Source organism: Pseudophryne corroboree, chromosome 11, assembly GCF_028390025.1.
Source record: "Pseudophryne corroboree isolate aPseCor3 chromosome 11, aPseCor3.hap2, whole genome shotgun sequence".
Classification (NCBI taxonomy): domain Eukaryota; kingdom Metazoa; phylum Chordata; class Amphibia; order Anura; family Myobatrachidae; genus Pseudophryne; species Pseudophryne corroboree.
In genome coordinates this window covers 288,490,794-288,505,807 of record NC_086454.1, presented here as the reverse complement: position 1 = coordinate 288,505,807, position 15,014 = coordinate 288,490,794, and the positions used below count along the sequence as shown (strand labels likewise).

Sequence of the window (15,014 nt, the reverse complement as noted above, 5' to 3'; positions counted from 1 at the left end):
TCAAGGCAAAACTGCTCCAGGTCCTTCATGTTGGATGGTTTCCGCTTGTGATCAACAATATAAGTCTGACCACAGATTCTAAATTGGTTTGAGTTCTGAGCTTTGACTAGGCCATTCCAACACATTTAAATGTTTCCCCTTAAACCACTCGAATGTTGCTTTAGCAGTATGTTTCAGGTCGTTGTCCTGCTGGAAGGTGAACCTCCGTCCCAGTCTCAAATCACAGGCAGACTGAAACAGGTTTTGCGCACGAATATCCTTGTATTTAGCACCATCCATCTTTCCCTCAACTCAAAACAGTTTCCCAGTCTCTGCTGCTGAAAAACATCCCCACAGCATGATGCTGCCACCACCATGTTTCACTGTGGGGATGGTGTTCTTAAGGCGATGGGATGTGTTGGGTTTGCGCCAGACATAGCGTTTTCTTTGGTGGCCGAAAAGTTAAATTTTAGTCTCATCTGACCAGAGCACCTTTCTCCATACATTTGGGGAGTCGTCCACATGCCTTTTGGCAAACTCAATACGTGCCTTCTTATTTTTACCACTAAGTAATGGCTTTTTTTCTGGCCACTGTTCCATAAAGCCCAGCTCTATGGAGTGTACGGCTTACTGTGGTCACATGCGCAGATACACCAGTCTCTGCTGTGGATCTCTGCAGCTCCTTCAGGGTTACCTTTGGTCTCAGTGCTGTCTCTTTGCTTAACGCCCTCCTTGCCCGGCCTGTTTTGGTGGCCGGCCCTCTTTGCAGGTTTGTTGTGGTACCATGTTCTTTCCATTTGAAGATGATGGATTTGATGGTGCTCCGGGGGATCATCAAAGATGTGGATATATTTTTTATAACCCAACCCTGACTTGTACTTCTCAACAACTTTGTCCCTGACTTGTTTAAAGAGCTCATTGGTCTTCATAGCGTGATGCCTCTTGCTTAGTGGTGTTGCAGCCTCTGGTGCCTTTCAGAAAAGGTGTGTTTATACTGACAGATCATGTGACACTTAGATTGCACACAGGTGGACTTCATTTCACTAACTATGTGACTTCTGAAGGTAATTGGTTTAACCAGAACTTTTGAGGGTCTTCATAGCAAAGGGGGTGAATCCATTTGTCTCAGCAGGAGCCAATTTTCACATTTTTATTTATAAAAATTATTTTTTTATATAAATTTTTTTCTAATTTCACTTCACCAACTTAGACAATTTTGTGCAGATCCATCACATGAAATTCAAATAAAATTTAAAAATTTAAATTACAGGTTGTAATGTAACAAAATAGGTTAAAATCCAAGGGGGGTGAATACTTTAGCAAGGCACTGTATATATCAATGTACACGTTTCATCTTTAGTTAGAACTTCAGTATAGCACTTTGGTTGGAATCCCCCAAGCGTAGTCTACACCTTTACCCGAAAACAGCTAACTGTATTAAGAAGGAAAGAGAGAGAGTACTGGAAGACCAAAGCTACTCTAGAGGTTCCATCTATTAGGGTAACAGTTGTGGGAATTGCCTCTAGAGGTTCCATCTGCTAGGGTAACAGCTGTGGGAATTGCCTTTTTTCGTGGCCCCAGAATCATGGTGCACTTGGTGTCTTAGCATTGCTCTCTTCTAGCACATGTTAACTGGCACAGATTTGCACAGCAGATAAACCCACCAATTACGTCAAATGGGCAGACTAGATAACCAATTATTATCTACTGTCAGTGTTTTGAAAGACAAATATAAAAATTGAGGCACAAGTAACTGATGCGCCCCAGCGCAACCAATAGAATTCTATTATTTTTCTAGTAAACTTTAGAAAATGAAAGCAAACATAGAACACGTTACTGCCCTTATACTTTTTGCACTGTTATTACAAAACCCACCTGCTCGCTATAGAGGTTCTGCACATTCCGGATGGTTCTGCAATGCTTCTGGAGGATTGATACTGCCTGAGCCAGGGGCATTCCTGTCACAGAGGAACAGCACAATTATATAGGCTACACCAATAACATTACACTAGACCCAAGCCTTTTGAAGTGACAGGCCTGCAGCTGGTACACTGCAGCTATCAACCTGAACACCCAGTCAAGGCTTCTTAAACCCTAATGGTGGACAGTATAATAATCTTCCATGGTTTAAGATCAGAACATGGGGTACGTTACCAACAAAGCTACCAAAGCATCTGCGTCTGTTTGCATTACCATCGGAGCATGTCTGTAGTCCGGGTTCTATGCATGTATCCTCTCTGGAAGTGGTGGAGACGTTGCAGGAGGCTCTGATGATAGGGAAGCTCCATTTGTCTCAGCAGGAGCATTTGTGAAAGAAGCTGCATGGAGCCTCCCGGACAGTCCCCACTGCCACCAGAGACGGGATGTGCAGAGGACCCGCACCGCATACATGCTCCGATGGTAATGCAAACAGCTGACGACACTGCCCCATGTTCTGAACTTGAACTATCTTCCATGTTTGCAGGACCCCCATATGTTGTGACTGAATCAGGCCAGTCTACCCGATACTTAACTCATAGTAGTTATTTTCCCACAATGCAGAGTCCCAATAAATACAATTTAAAAGGTTATGCGAGAACAGGCTCCTGTAACTGTTTTGCCTTATTCAGGACTTAAAAAAGAAAGCATGGGGTGGAGTTCAAGGCCACACATAAGCAGACAGTTTATTCATTTCAGAATTATAGGAGTAATATACACGTTTTATTTTGAGAGTACCATTCCCTTGTTGTCGGCAAAGCCAATACGCTTGAGAATGCAGCCTATGATTTCACTAGGTATTAATGACATCACTAAGGCGTTATGAAGACTGCCCTCTAATAGGCGGTGCATATATTAATGGGAATGTAGTCTATTCATTATAAACCAGCGAGATTACAAGTTAAAGATAAACTGATCAGCTGCATTACCATGAACTCTGGTCCAGGCCACATAATTGCCATAAACCATATATAACAGTCTCCAGCTCACGCAAACCATAGCTGTACAACAAACCAGCATAACTGTAACAGATGACCACAAGTTTAAAATTAAAATAAGCCATCAAAGCTTTCTGTTAATGTACCTGCAGGTCTTCAGATATATACCCCTCAGCTGTAACATTAAAACCACCTGAGTAGGTCCCCCTCGTGCTGCCAAAACAGCTCTGACCCATTGAGACATTGACTCCATAAGACCCTTGAAGGTGTCCAGTGGCATCTGGGACCAAGACATTAGCAGCAGATCCTTTAAGTCCTGTAAGTTGCGAGGTGGGGCCTCCATGGCTCGGACATGTTTTTCCACCATATATCACATATACTTGATCGGATTAAGAACTGGAGAACTTGGAGGCCATGTCAACACCTTGAACTCTTTGTCATGTTCCTCAAAAAATTTCTGAACGATTATTGCAGTGTGCAGGATGCATTATGCAACTGAAAGAGGCCACTGCCATCAGGGCATACTGGGTATATTCCACATGACCTGCCATTCTGGAGATGCTCTGTTCCATTCGCTTAGCCATCACAATTTGACCCTCAAAGTCGCTCGGATCCTTACGCTTGCCCATTTTTCCTGATTATAACTCATGAATTTAAGAACTGATGAATATATCCCACTCCATGACAGGTGATATTGTAGAGAGATAATTAATGTGACCGGTGATATTGTAAAGAGATAATCAACGTTATTCACTTCACCTGTCAGTGGTTTTAATGTTATGGCTGATGGGTGTATACACATCTCTATTGTTCATATATAGCAAAGTTACGGAGGTCTCTCCAAAGTCTTCTTGTAGAAAACCCTATTACAAACAGATGCATCTATGCGTATGTAGTTATGTGACCTGCGGTCAGGAGACCACCGGTCACAATACCGACGCCTACATCCCGCCACCTCAAAGTCCTGACAGTTGGCATGCCCACTAACAGGGACTATTTCCACTAGAACCTGCAAGGAGCTTCGTTACGCTCGCCTTCTCCCGCCGGCATTCTAATCCCCGGGATCCCGGCGTAGGTATGGTATCCCAAGCACCGGTCACCCATACCCAACTGAATCTATCAGCCTAAGAAAATGTATTCATAGTATCTGTGGTGCAAGATAAACCATGCTGCTCACTGTGTGAGAGCACCAATCACTGATCATCTGCGGCAGAGACTGTGCGACTACACAGTGCTGAGGCTTCCGTTCCCGAGCTACAAGAATTAGTGTAAGGCTACAAGCAGTAAAGTAAGCCTCAGGCCTCTCTGCTGGTTTGTACAAGTTCACACATAAATAAGCTAAACAGCTGAAATGAATCTCATTTTAGCATGTACCATATAAACCTTCAGTGTAAGCCTAGTGACCATAAAACTGGCTAATGCCCAAATGACCCATCCCAATTTGTTCCTGATGTCACAACACCCAAATGACCCAGAACACGACGGGCCAGATTCCTGAAATCAGGTAATCACATGAGTCGAAAAACAAACTGCTAAATCATGCTGTTACTCATACAATAACAGATAGCTAACACACCTGGTTACTCCCTGTCTGCCACACACACATACACTTCACCACCAGGGACATGCCGCCAAATGTCCCAAAGCCTGATCAGTCAATTATAACTCAAGACACTGCTACTTACATCCCGTGACCATGAACAACACGGAACAATGCCCTCAAACGTCTAACTGTTTCATTTAGTTGTTTGTTCAGTCCTTCCACAGTCAAACATTAGCTGCAGTTCTAAACCAAACACTGGAAACGGGAATCAGTCAGAGTATCGTGAACATCTAGGGGGTAATTCCAAGTTGATCGCAGCAGAATTTTTTTTAGCAGTTGGGCAAAACCATGTGCACTGCAGGGGAGGCAGATATAACATGTACAGAGAGAGTTAGATTTGGGTGTGGTGTGTTCAATCTGCAATCTAATTTGCAGAGTAAAAATAAAGCAGCCAGTATTTACCCTGCACAGAAATAAAATAACCCACCCAAATCTAACTCTCTCTGCACATGTTATATCTGCCTCCCCTGCAGTGCACATGGTTTTGCCCAACTGCTAACAAAATTCCTGCTGCGATCAACTTGGAATTACCCCCCTAATGCTCTCCACATGAGGGGGGATCCTGCAGCTACAGGGTCAGCTTCCCATATGGCCAAACACACCAGTGCCCAAACAGAGTAGACTCTCCCTTCCAGCAATTGGAACAAACATTTGGATCACAACACGGGAGGCAAGCAGACACACAGCCAGACACTGCACATGGTCATCTGCTGAACAGATTTATAGACCAGCTCAAAAAATGATCCCATCAAAAGTGATTGGCTCTTTGGCTGATATTGCTGCATGTGGCCGGCTTTACACACTAGGAAAATGCACTTGGTGATATATTAGAAGTCTTCATACTCCCTAGCATTTAAAGAGCTGACCTTGTTGCCAAAGACTCAATTGAAAACACATCTGTAACCAAAGTATAGATCTGAAACAACTCCCTAATGTAGATATAGCAGCTAATATAACATCAAAGATTGGTGCATGAATAAAAAAATACTAGCAAGCTTTCCTCCTACTTCCCTAGGATCCCGTTTTCCCAACCTGTCATTTGTCTTCCCTTTATCTTAGGATAATAAAGTTGGACACAGTGGAAATGCAAGATCACTGTTGGCATTGCGCAAAGGACCAGTTGGCATTGCACAATGCAACGACAGAGAAGTTTGGGAAGCATGAGATAGCGATTACTACTTTGACCTAAGGCCACATTATTACCATAGCTCAAATCCTAAAAATATGTGGCACTCACTGGTTTTGTGCCGTCACCTCATCTACCAGGTACCACAAAGCCTGAAGGGTTATACACTAATCTCCTATGTAACATATTTTCTTTTTGCCATATAGGTAATTCAAATGTGAAAATCCAACCTCATAAAACTCAGTGTGTACTGTATGAGGCAAAGCTGCAAGGCTCCTGATCTACAAGCTAAATGTGTGACTTGACGGTACAAGATTGTAATATATGTGGGTAGCTGTGACCCGCCTGCTCTTTTCCAGAGACACCTTCAGACCCAATTACCATTATTTCCTCCCTACAAACACGAATGTATTTATAACAAAGTATATTGATTACCTAACGTAAACTCCCATTGCTGGTTGCCCAGGGATCTCTCTGGCACAACCTCCAGATCCAGCATTGGCTCAGGGCAGGGAGGTTCCAGGGGTCAGCTGAGATCCAGAATGTTACCACGGCTGAACCTGTAAAAGTACAAACGAAACACAAAACATGCTGCTTACATTATATCAGGTGATCATTGCCTTTAGTAAATCCTATGTAGATGTGGAGCTTGCATAAATACACATAAAAGGCTTTGCTGAGCAAAAAGTGGATTTTTTTTTCAAGAACTTTATTTACACAATCAGAGTAGTACAAGCAACGGTTTAACATTCTACAATAAGAAATACATAACTTGTAAACAAGATCATAAAACAATCCAATGTGCCAAAATAATATATACGCATTGTAGACAACAATACAATTCATTAATGATGTTCAACAAGTTGCATTATTTCAATGGATACACTTGTAATGAAAGATTATCATCTATAATATAATATTGCAATATCTATATAGGGGTGTGTAGTGCGTGACTGGCGGTCAGCAAATCGGCGCCGGCATTCTGGCAGTGGAGTGCCATTGGGGGGTGTCAAGTCAAGTGCAACAAGCCCCTTGCGGGCTCGCTTATGTTCGCCACGAGTGGGAATAGTCCCAGTTGGTCGGCATGCCGACCGTCGGGATTGTGAGTGTGCGGGATGTAGGGGGAGGTCATGTGACCGCTGGTCACATACCTACATCCCTCTATATCATAGCATTAGTTATCATTGAGACATTTTTACAGTATTTTTTCCAAGACAAACCCATGAGTTCCTAATTATACTAATGTTTGTCACAAAGTCATAGCTGTGCTTTTATCTTCTATCAATGTGGATATTCGCCGTCCAATATAATTACTGGGAACACGTGTAGATGGACTTAAGAGAGCAATTTGGTTATTGACCGGATAATTGCATGGGGTGGAAAGACACCATTTCAACCTATTTTACAGCTCTTAAAGGTTTTACAACACCCTAGTGACTCCATTCATGCATCACATTAGTGCTCATTTCAGCGGATAGGGAAATGGGCTATAGACGTGGAGCCTAATTCACAGGTCATCGCTGCTACAACAGCGATAGCACTCTGAAGCCCTTTGCGCTGGGTGAACTGCACATGTGCACCCAGTGAAAGCATCTCACTGCTGCGATCACCTCTGCCTGATTGACAGGCAGAGGTGGTTGCAGAGTGGGAGGGGGCGTGCCAACGGTGTTACAAAACTGTTGGTGGGGCATGGTCCGGACAACGCAGGCGGGCCGAGGAGACTGCGTGACATCACACACAGCTGCTGCGACCTAGAACGCAGCAGGTAGGCTGCGCAGGTAGGGAGCTACCAGGAGGGTGCAGAAGCATCGCCGCCGTACGATGCTGTCACACCTGTGCAGGGGGGAAGGGCCTGACACACAGGGCGGACTGGCCCTGGGCTGGGCGTCCCGCCGCAAGTCGGTGAAACTGATCGTAGATGTGCTAAATTTAGCATATTTACGATCAGGTCTGAATCACCCCCATGATTAGAACACCCCCTAAAACTAGATTTGACTTATGTGTAACTTACCATATAAGAGAAACATATGTGGGGTAAATGTAATAGGGTACCAGTTGCCAGAAGTCTGGGATTTCTTCCGAGAACGGACGTATTTAGCGGCAATCATTTACAAGGCAAAATCAGGTTGTGCATGTATGTGCATGGTAGCATCGGAATAGTCAAAAGAATTGAAAATACTTTTGGGGTACATATATTTAAGTGTGGATTTATGGAAGTGGAGGTGTTGCCCATAGCATCCAGATTCTATTTATCATAAACCTAGCACCTTCTGGAAGATAACAGCTAAAATCTGATTGGTTGCTATAGGGTATATTCAATAAGAGTCGGGTCCATTCCGACATGCAGTTGTCGGAATGGACCCGACAACCCCTATTCAAAAGAGCGGCCAAATCAGACTGTCGGATTTGGCCGTTCCCTGTTTCCTGACCTGCTGCTGCTGTCAGCGCTGCGGGTGCGCTGACAGCAGCGGCAGAGGAGGCTGTCAGCGGCGCCGGGGGTGAGAAGTCAGCAGCGCCGGGGGTGATGGGGGAACGGTCAGCGGCGCTGGGGGTGAGGAGTTGTCTGTGGCGGTGGGGGGAGCAGTGGGGGAGATGGAGCCGACGGGGGAGCAGCGGCTGCAGCAGCAGAGGCTCATGGCGGCGTCCACCCGGCTCCAGCAAGCGGGACCTCGCTTGCTGGAGCCGGGTGGACGCTGCCGCTGGGTTCCTGCTCTCCCCGCTGCTGCGCTGCTCCCCCCCATCTCCTGGTCTCAACTCCCTCATCTCAATACAACTTTTTTTAAAGTCGGATTGAGATTGTTGGAAACGGAGCAAAAAGCTGTCGGGTTTGGCCCCGCTTCCAACAATGCACGCTGATAGGCGGCTGAAACCGCCGATCAGTGGGTTTCCCGACTTGTCGGAATAAATGGGGCCGTAATGAATAGGTCGGAACCCCTTTCCGACCTAAAACTGTCGGAAGCTGCCGTATTCCCGACAAGACGGCAGCTTCCGACAGTTATTGAATATACCCCTATGTGTATCATCTCCACTTCTATAAAGCTGCACTTTAATAAATATACCCCTAACCTTCTATGAGAACCACATACTTATTACAGACCCATACTCCTTTCTGCTGCATGTGCATTGTACTACAGCAGCCGTGGCCAACCTGCGGCTCTTTCTTTATTCAAATGTGGCTCCCGACACTCAGCCACCTGACCAAAACAGATCCTGGAAACTGGTGCACTCCAACCAGACACACAGCAGCACTACGGCGACTGAAAACTGAGGGAGCCAGATACTGGGCTGTAGTGACATATGAGGGTGGGCTGGAGTGACACAAGGGGGAGTTAGCTGGAGTGACACAGAAGGATCCTGGCAGGAGAGACATAATGGGGGAGCTGACTGAAGTGATACAGGAGGGTGCTGGCTGGAGTGACACAATGGGGAGCTGGCTGGAGTGACACAATGGGGAGCTGGCTGGAGTGACAAAGGAGAATCCTGGCAGGAGAGACACAATGGGGAGCTGACTGGAGTTACACATGGGGGAGCTGGCTGGAGTGACACATGGAGGAGCTGAAGTGTATTATATGAATATGGCTTTTTCAATATATTTTATGTGGATCTGGATTTTTTTATTATTTTATGTGGCAGTGTCTTTTTCAATGTATCTTATGTTGATTCTGGCTTTAAAATGTATTTTATATGGATCTGGCATTTTCATTGTATTTTATACCATGGGGTGTGGCCTAGCAGGCACAAGGTCACACCCCATTTTTGCACACGCGCCTTCGGTTTGATGTCGGCTCTTTGACGTACCTAACAAGATTTTTTTGCTCTTTGTCTCTGACTGGTTGGCCACCCCTGTACTTCAGTAACTAAAATATAGACATTTATACAGATGGAAACGTGTGATTAAAGCTATTCTGATAGGTAGGAGCTGGTACATTTTGCTGATATTCATAATAAGCTGACAAACCCTAATGGTCTCGTGGTTTAGTATGGCAAGCCTGGCAGTGATGTCCTGATGACTTGCGGTGCTTCTGGCACTAAGTATGGCGAAACCTAGCACTTCCCCTACTACCAAACCCTAACTCTCCGGTCCCTAAAGAATGTCGACATTTTACATGTCAACATTCTGATTCCGACATTATAACCGTCGACATTGTGGTGTCAATGTTATGACTACATCCCATGCTGACATACTACTCTCCATGTTGTGAACTAATTTTAATGATTTACTCCAGGTAAACAAGCCTATATATCTATTCAAAGATAAATAATCTAAAACATTGTAATATTTTACTCTATACAGCGTCCAATCCCAAAACAAGCCTCTCAGTTTGAAATTTAAATTGTAGTTTGAGTTTTAATGGCAAGCTTTTGGGTCAAGAATGTATCTGCCAAAGCAACAGGAACTTTTGTGTTAATGTGTATTAAAAGCATTCTCTGATATACCTTTGTCTGATGCGTTGCATAGCAGTGATTTTCTTTTTTGTTATAATCCGTGCAATATTAAAAACGTAATGATACATCTTCTTTAAGATCTTTTTTTTTTTTATAATTGTAAGCGCTCACGAACAGGGGGCCCTCTTGAGACGTGTGCATTTCCTTCCCTCACTTATCTCCTCCCCACTGCCAATAACGGCACCAAACCTTGCGCTTAATTGGGTATTATGACTGCTGATGCCACAATGATTTTGAACCTTGTAGTCTGCAATGTTTTGTTCTGTAAGTCTCTTTTTCTCTTGTTTTGTTCATATTGCTTCTGTTTCTGTACTATGTAAGGTGCTGCAGATTCATGGGCACCATATAAATAAAGGATAATAATAAAGCTATATCCCGGGTAACTTCAGTTGGGAAATGAGTGTGCAGAATATCATATATTGCGTAATTAGTAGGTATGCAGCTGCCGTCTTCATCTGGCTGTCATTTATTGTTTTTTGCTGCTTGTGTACATAAATGCATAATGTCTGTTCATTATTCATAGCTGTGTACACCTACAAATATCTACTAAGCGCAAGACAGAAACGGCTAATTCTAATAATATACACATTTATATTGCCATCATTCCATACAGATTATATAGAACTATTGGTACTGGGACTGGATACAATTAAGACACCAGTTTATGTATAAATTTGTATTTCTAAGATTCTCACCCAGCAGTGTCACTTATCTTTTACAGTGTAAATCACTCAGACTTCCTTATATTTGAGAAATACATACAGTTCCAGAGTGTTACACAGCTATATTTGCAGTAAAGGACCTATATCACTCCTCCCCCCTCCTTGTGTGAATAATTTCCTGCTAATTGCTAGTCAGTATAGGATTTATTACCCACTCACTCTCTTTATAGATCTGTGCCTCACAGTGACTATATGGATGCATGTTCTGTATTCATTGCATTTGCAACCAGTGGCACGTCAGGTGTTGTGGAACTAGTCCCAGGAAGCTACAACAGTGTGTCTGACAGGGCATGCAAGACATGTAACCGAACAGCAGCTGGAGTGCCACAAATTGCCTGGAAAGTATATACACATACTGGCCTACCTGGCCCTCTCCATGAGGGAGAAAATGCTCTGTTCCTGGACTTTCCTGGTAATGTATGATTGCTATCACCTGTGGTGAAACACCTTTCTTATCAATTAACTAGCTCACCACAGGTGATGGCAATCATACATTACCAGAAAAGTCCAGGAACAGAGCATTTTCTCCCTCATGGAGAGGGTCAGGTAGGCAAGTATGAGTATACAGCATCTGTATATATAATGGGATCCGGTCGAGATCGCAGCAGTCAAAATACAGACGCCGGCATCCCGAAGGATATCACAATCCTGGTTCCGGCTTCATGACAGGCCACCGGAGGGGTAAGCCGCGCGTGGGGGTATCTGGTTAGGTTTAGGCCGTGGAGGTGGGGTTAGGCTGCGGGCAGGGGGGGGCTAGGTTTATGCACCCCCAGGGAGGGTTAGGCTCGGAGGAGGGGGCTGTTAGATTTAGGCTGAGGAAGGAAGGGAGGGAGGAAGGGAGGGGGTAAGTTTAGGCACCACCGGGAAGGGGTAAGGGCCCTACACACTGGCAGATAATACTGAAAGATATGAACAATCTTCTTCATATCTTTCAGTGTGGAGGCACCAACAATCAAAGATGCGCGGCCCCGCGCTTGTTCATTGTTGGTGCCCCGTCGTTTGTGCATGCAGGCCAATATGGACGATCTCGTCCATATTTGCATGCACCGGGTCGCCCATCTTCCGTATCGGAAGTCGGGCAGCATGGCGGCGGGTTGTCCAGTCTGTAGGGCTCATTAGGTTTAGGCTGCGATAAGGAGAGAGGGTTAGGATAGTTCCCCGACCTTTGTCGGGATTGGAAACAGGATACTGCGGTTAGCCCCATCCCTATATAACAGCCTGTAGAGTATAGAGCGTCTGTAGCATATACAGCACCTGTAGGTAATGGCCTGTAAGGAATACAGCACCTGTAAGTAATAGCCTGTAAATAATACAGCACCTGTATACATAACGGCTTGTAGCGTATACAGCACCTATATCTATAGCTTCCTGTAGCGTATACAGCAACCTGTATACATAACGGCCTGTAGCGTATACAGCACCTGTATATATAGCTTCCTGTAGCGTATACAGCACCTGTAGGTAATGGCCTGTAGCGTATACAGTGGGACGCTGCAGTTGGCATTTTAGTCCAATCCCTATATAACAGCCTGTAGAGTATAGAGCGTCTGTAGCATATACAGCACCTGTAGGTAATGGCCTGTAAGGAATACAGCACCTGTAAGTAATAGCCTGTAAATAATACAGCACCTGTATACATAACGGCTTGTAGCGTATACAGCACCTATATCTATAGCTTCCTGTAGCGTATACAGCAACCTGTATACATAACGGCCTGTAGCGTATACAGCACCTGTATATATAGCTTCCTGTAGCGTATACAGCACCTGTAGGTAATGGCCTGTAGCGTATACAGTGGGACGCTGCAGTTGGCATTTTAGTCCAATCCCTATATAACAGCCTGTAGAGTATAGAGCGTCTGTAGCATATACAGCACCTGTAGGTAATGGCCTGTAAGGAATACAGCACCTGTATACATAATGGCCTGTAGCGTATACAGCACCTGCATATATAACAGCCTGTAGAGTATAGAGCGCCTGTAGCGGGAAGCAGTTAAAATACCGCTAGTCAGGATCCTGGCAGTCACAATACCGACACCGGAATCCCAAAGAGCATATACAGCACCTGTAGGTAATGGCCTGCAAGGAATACAGGACCTGTATACATAAAGGCCTGTAGCGTATACTGTAGCATATAAAGTACCTGTATATATAATGGCGTGTAGCATATACAGCACCTGTATAATACACAGTATCTATATATAATGGGCTGAAGCACATACAGCACCTGTATTTCAGGGGTGCGCAACATGCAGCTCTCCAGCTGTTATTTAGCTACACATACTAGCACGCTGCCACAGCTCTGCAATCAGGAAATGCTAAACTATGGCAGGGCATGCTGGTATGTGTAGTTCAACAACAGCTGGCGGGTCACATATTAAGCATTCCCTCATATAATGGCCTGTGCAATGGCATGTGGGGTACACAACAATTGTATACAGTGGTCTGTGGGGCACACAGCGGCCGTATGCAATGGTCTGTGGGGCACTAGGCGGCCGTATGCAATGGCCTGTGGGGCAGACAGTGCTCGCATGCAATGGTCTGTGGGGTACACAGCACCCACATACAATGACCTGTGGGTGCACAAATTACTACAGTAATGGCCTGTGAGGTACACACCTGTATACAATGTACTGTGGGGTACACAGCACCTGTACACAATGCACTGTACATATACAGTACCTACCTATACAGTCAGTAAGGCATACTTGCCTACCTGACCCTCTCCATGAGGGAGAAAATGCTCTGTTCCTGGACTTTCCTGGTAATGTATGATTGCCATCACCTGTGGTGAGCGAGTTTATTGATAAGAAAGGTGTTTCACCACAGGTGATGGCAATCATACATTACCAGGAAAGTCCAGGAACAGAGCATTTTCTCCCTCATGGAGAGGGTCAGGTAGGCAAGTATGCAGTAAGGGCATGTTGGGTATACAGCATCTGTGTACAATGGCCTGTCTGTATACAGCTGCCTATGCAGAGCTGCAGCACAGTGCACAGACACAGCATACACACGCATAGGCTCTCAGTACAGAGCTGTGATCTTAAAACATATCCCATCTGCATGCGTCCCGGGTGTGTGACAGCCCCAGTACATACGGGGTCTCGGCGCTGTACGTGTCTCTCACCTCTGTTTATGTTTCTCTCCCGGCCGCTGCTGTAAAACTTCCGGTTATGATGAGAAAAGCCGTAAAGTGAGACGTAGCCACGCCCTGTGCCAGGAGAGGGGAGGGGCCCGGAGTGGGAAGTGACTGAGGGAGAGGACTCAGGACAGCAGTGTGTGAGCTTGTGCAGTAACTGGTGAGGGCATGTTGTCAGCCACGTACATACTGCACTACAGTGAGGAGATGTGATGGGGGAGGTGACTGAGGACAGCACTGTGACTGCTGAGGGGCTACGTGGTCACCGTGTCCATTGTGTTGACAGTACAGTGTCAACAGATATTCCATTGACATTTTTTTTGAGACATCGACAGTCAACATGTCGGCATTTGCAAAATATTGACGTGCAAAACGTCAACAAATGAAATTGTGATTTAGGATTAGGAATAGTGACATTTCGGCTAAAATCACAACACTAAACATCAGCCACAGTGTTAGCATACCTCCCCACATGACCCTCTCCAGGAGACACAATGTTCTGCTCCTGGACTTCCCTCTTAATTTATGATTGCCATCATCTGTGGTGAAACACCTTTCTTATCCTTTCTCTGACGTCCTAGTGGATGCTGGGACTCCGTAAGGACCATGGGGAATAGCGGCTCCGCAGGAGACAGGGCACAAAATAAAAGCTTAAGGATCAGGTGGTGTGCACTGGCTCCTCCCCCTATGACCCTCCTCCAAGCCTCAGTTAGATTTTTGTGCCCGGCCGAGAAGGGTGCAATCTAGGTGGCTCTCCTGAGCTGCTTAGAATAAAAGCTTAGGTTTTTTTATTTTCAGTGAGTCCTGCTGGCAACAGGCTCACTGCATCGTGGGACTAAGGGGAGAAGAAACGGACTCACCTGAGTGCAGAGTGGATCGGGTTTCTTAGGCTACTGGACATTAGCTCCAGAGGGACGATCACAGGTTCAGCCTGGATGGGTCACCGGAGCCGCGCCGCCGTCCCCCTTACAGAGCCAGAAGAGACGAAGAGGTCCGGTGAAATCGGCGGCAGAAGACATCCTGTCTTCAGACTAAGGTAGCGCACAGCACCGCAGCTGTGCGCCATTGCTCTCAGCACACTTCAC

The 15,014-nt window shown here is 45.4% G+C and overlaps 1 protein-coding gene across 3 annotated transcripts in view; it reads right to left on the bottom strand.

Moving 5' to 3' along the window:
- The window catches only part of PHAF1 (phagosome assembly factor 1), a 40,408-nt gene extending 25,971 nt beyond the window's left edge, over positions 1 to 14,437 (bottom strand). The window contains exons 1-3 of one of the 3 annotated variants that reach the window (XM_063945422.1): positions 14,394 to 14,437; positions 6,059 to 6,183; positions 1,855 to 1,937 (exon numbers count right to left, since the gene is read on the bottom strand). In XM_063945422.1, the coding sequence (XP_063801492.1) occupies positions 1,855 to 1,937; positions 6,059 to 6,122 (147 nt within the window). In that variant the 5' untranslated portion in view covers positions 6,123 to 6,183; positions 14,394 to 14,437. The other 2 variants (XM_063945420.1, XM_063945421.1) reach the window with 2 other exon arrangements.
- Between the last annotated feature and the right edge of the window lie 577 nt (positions 14,438 to 15,014).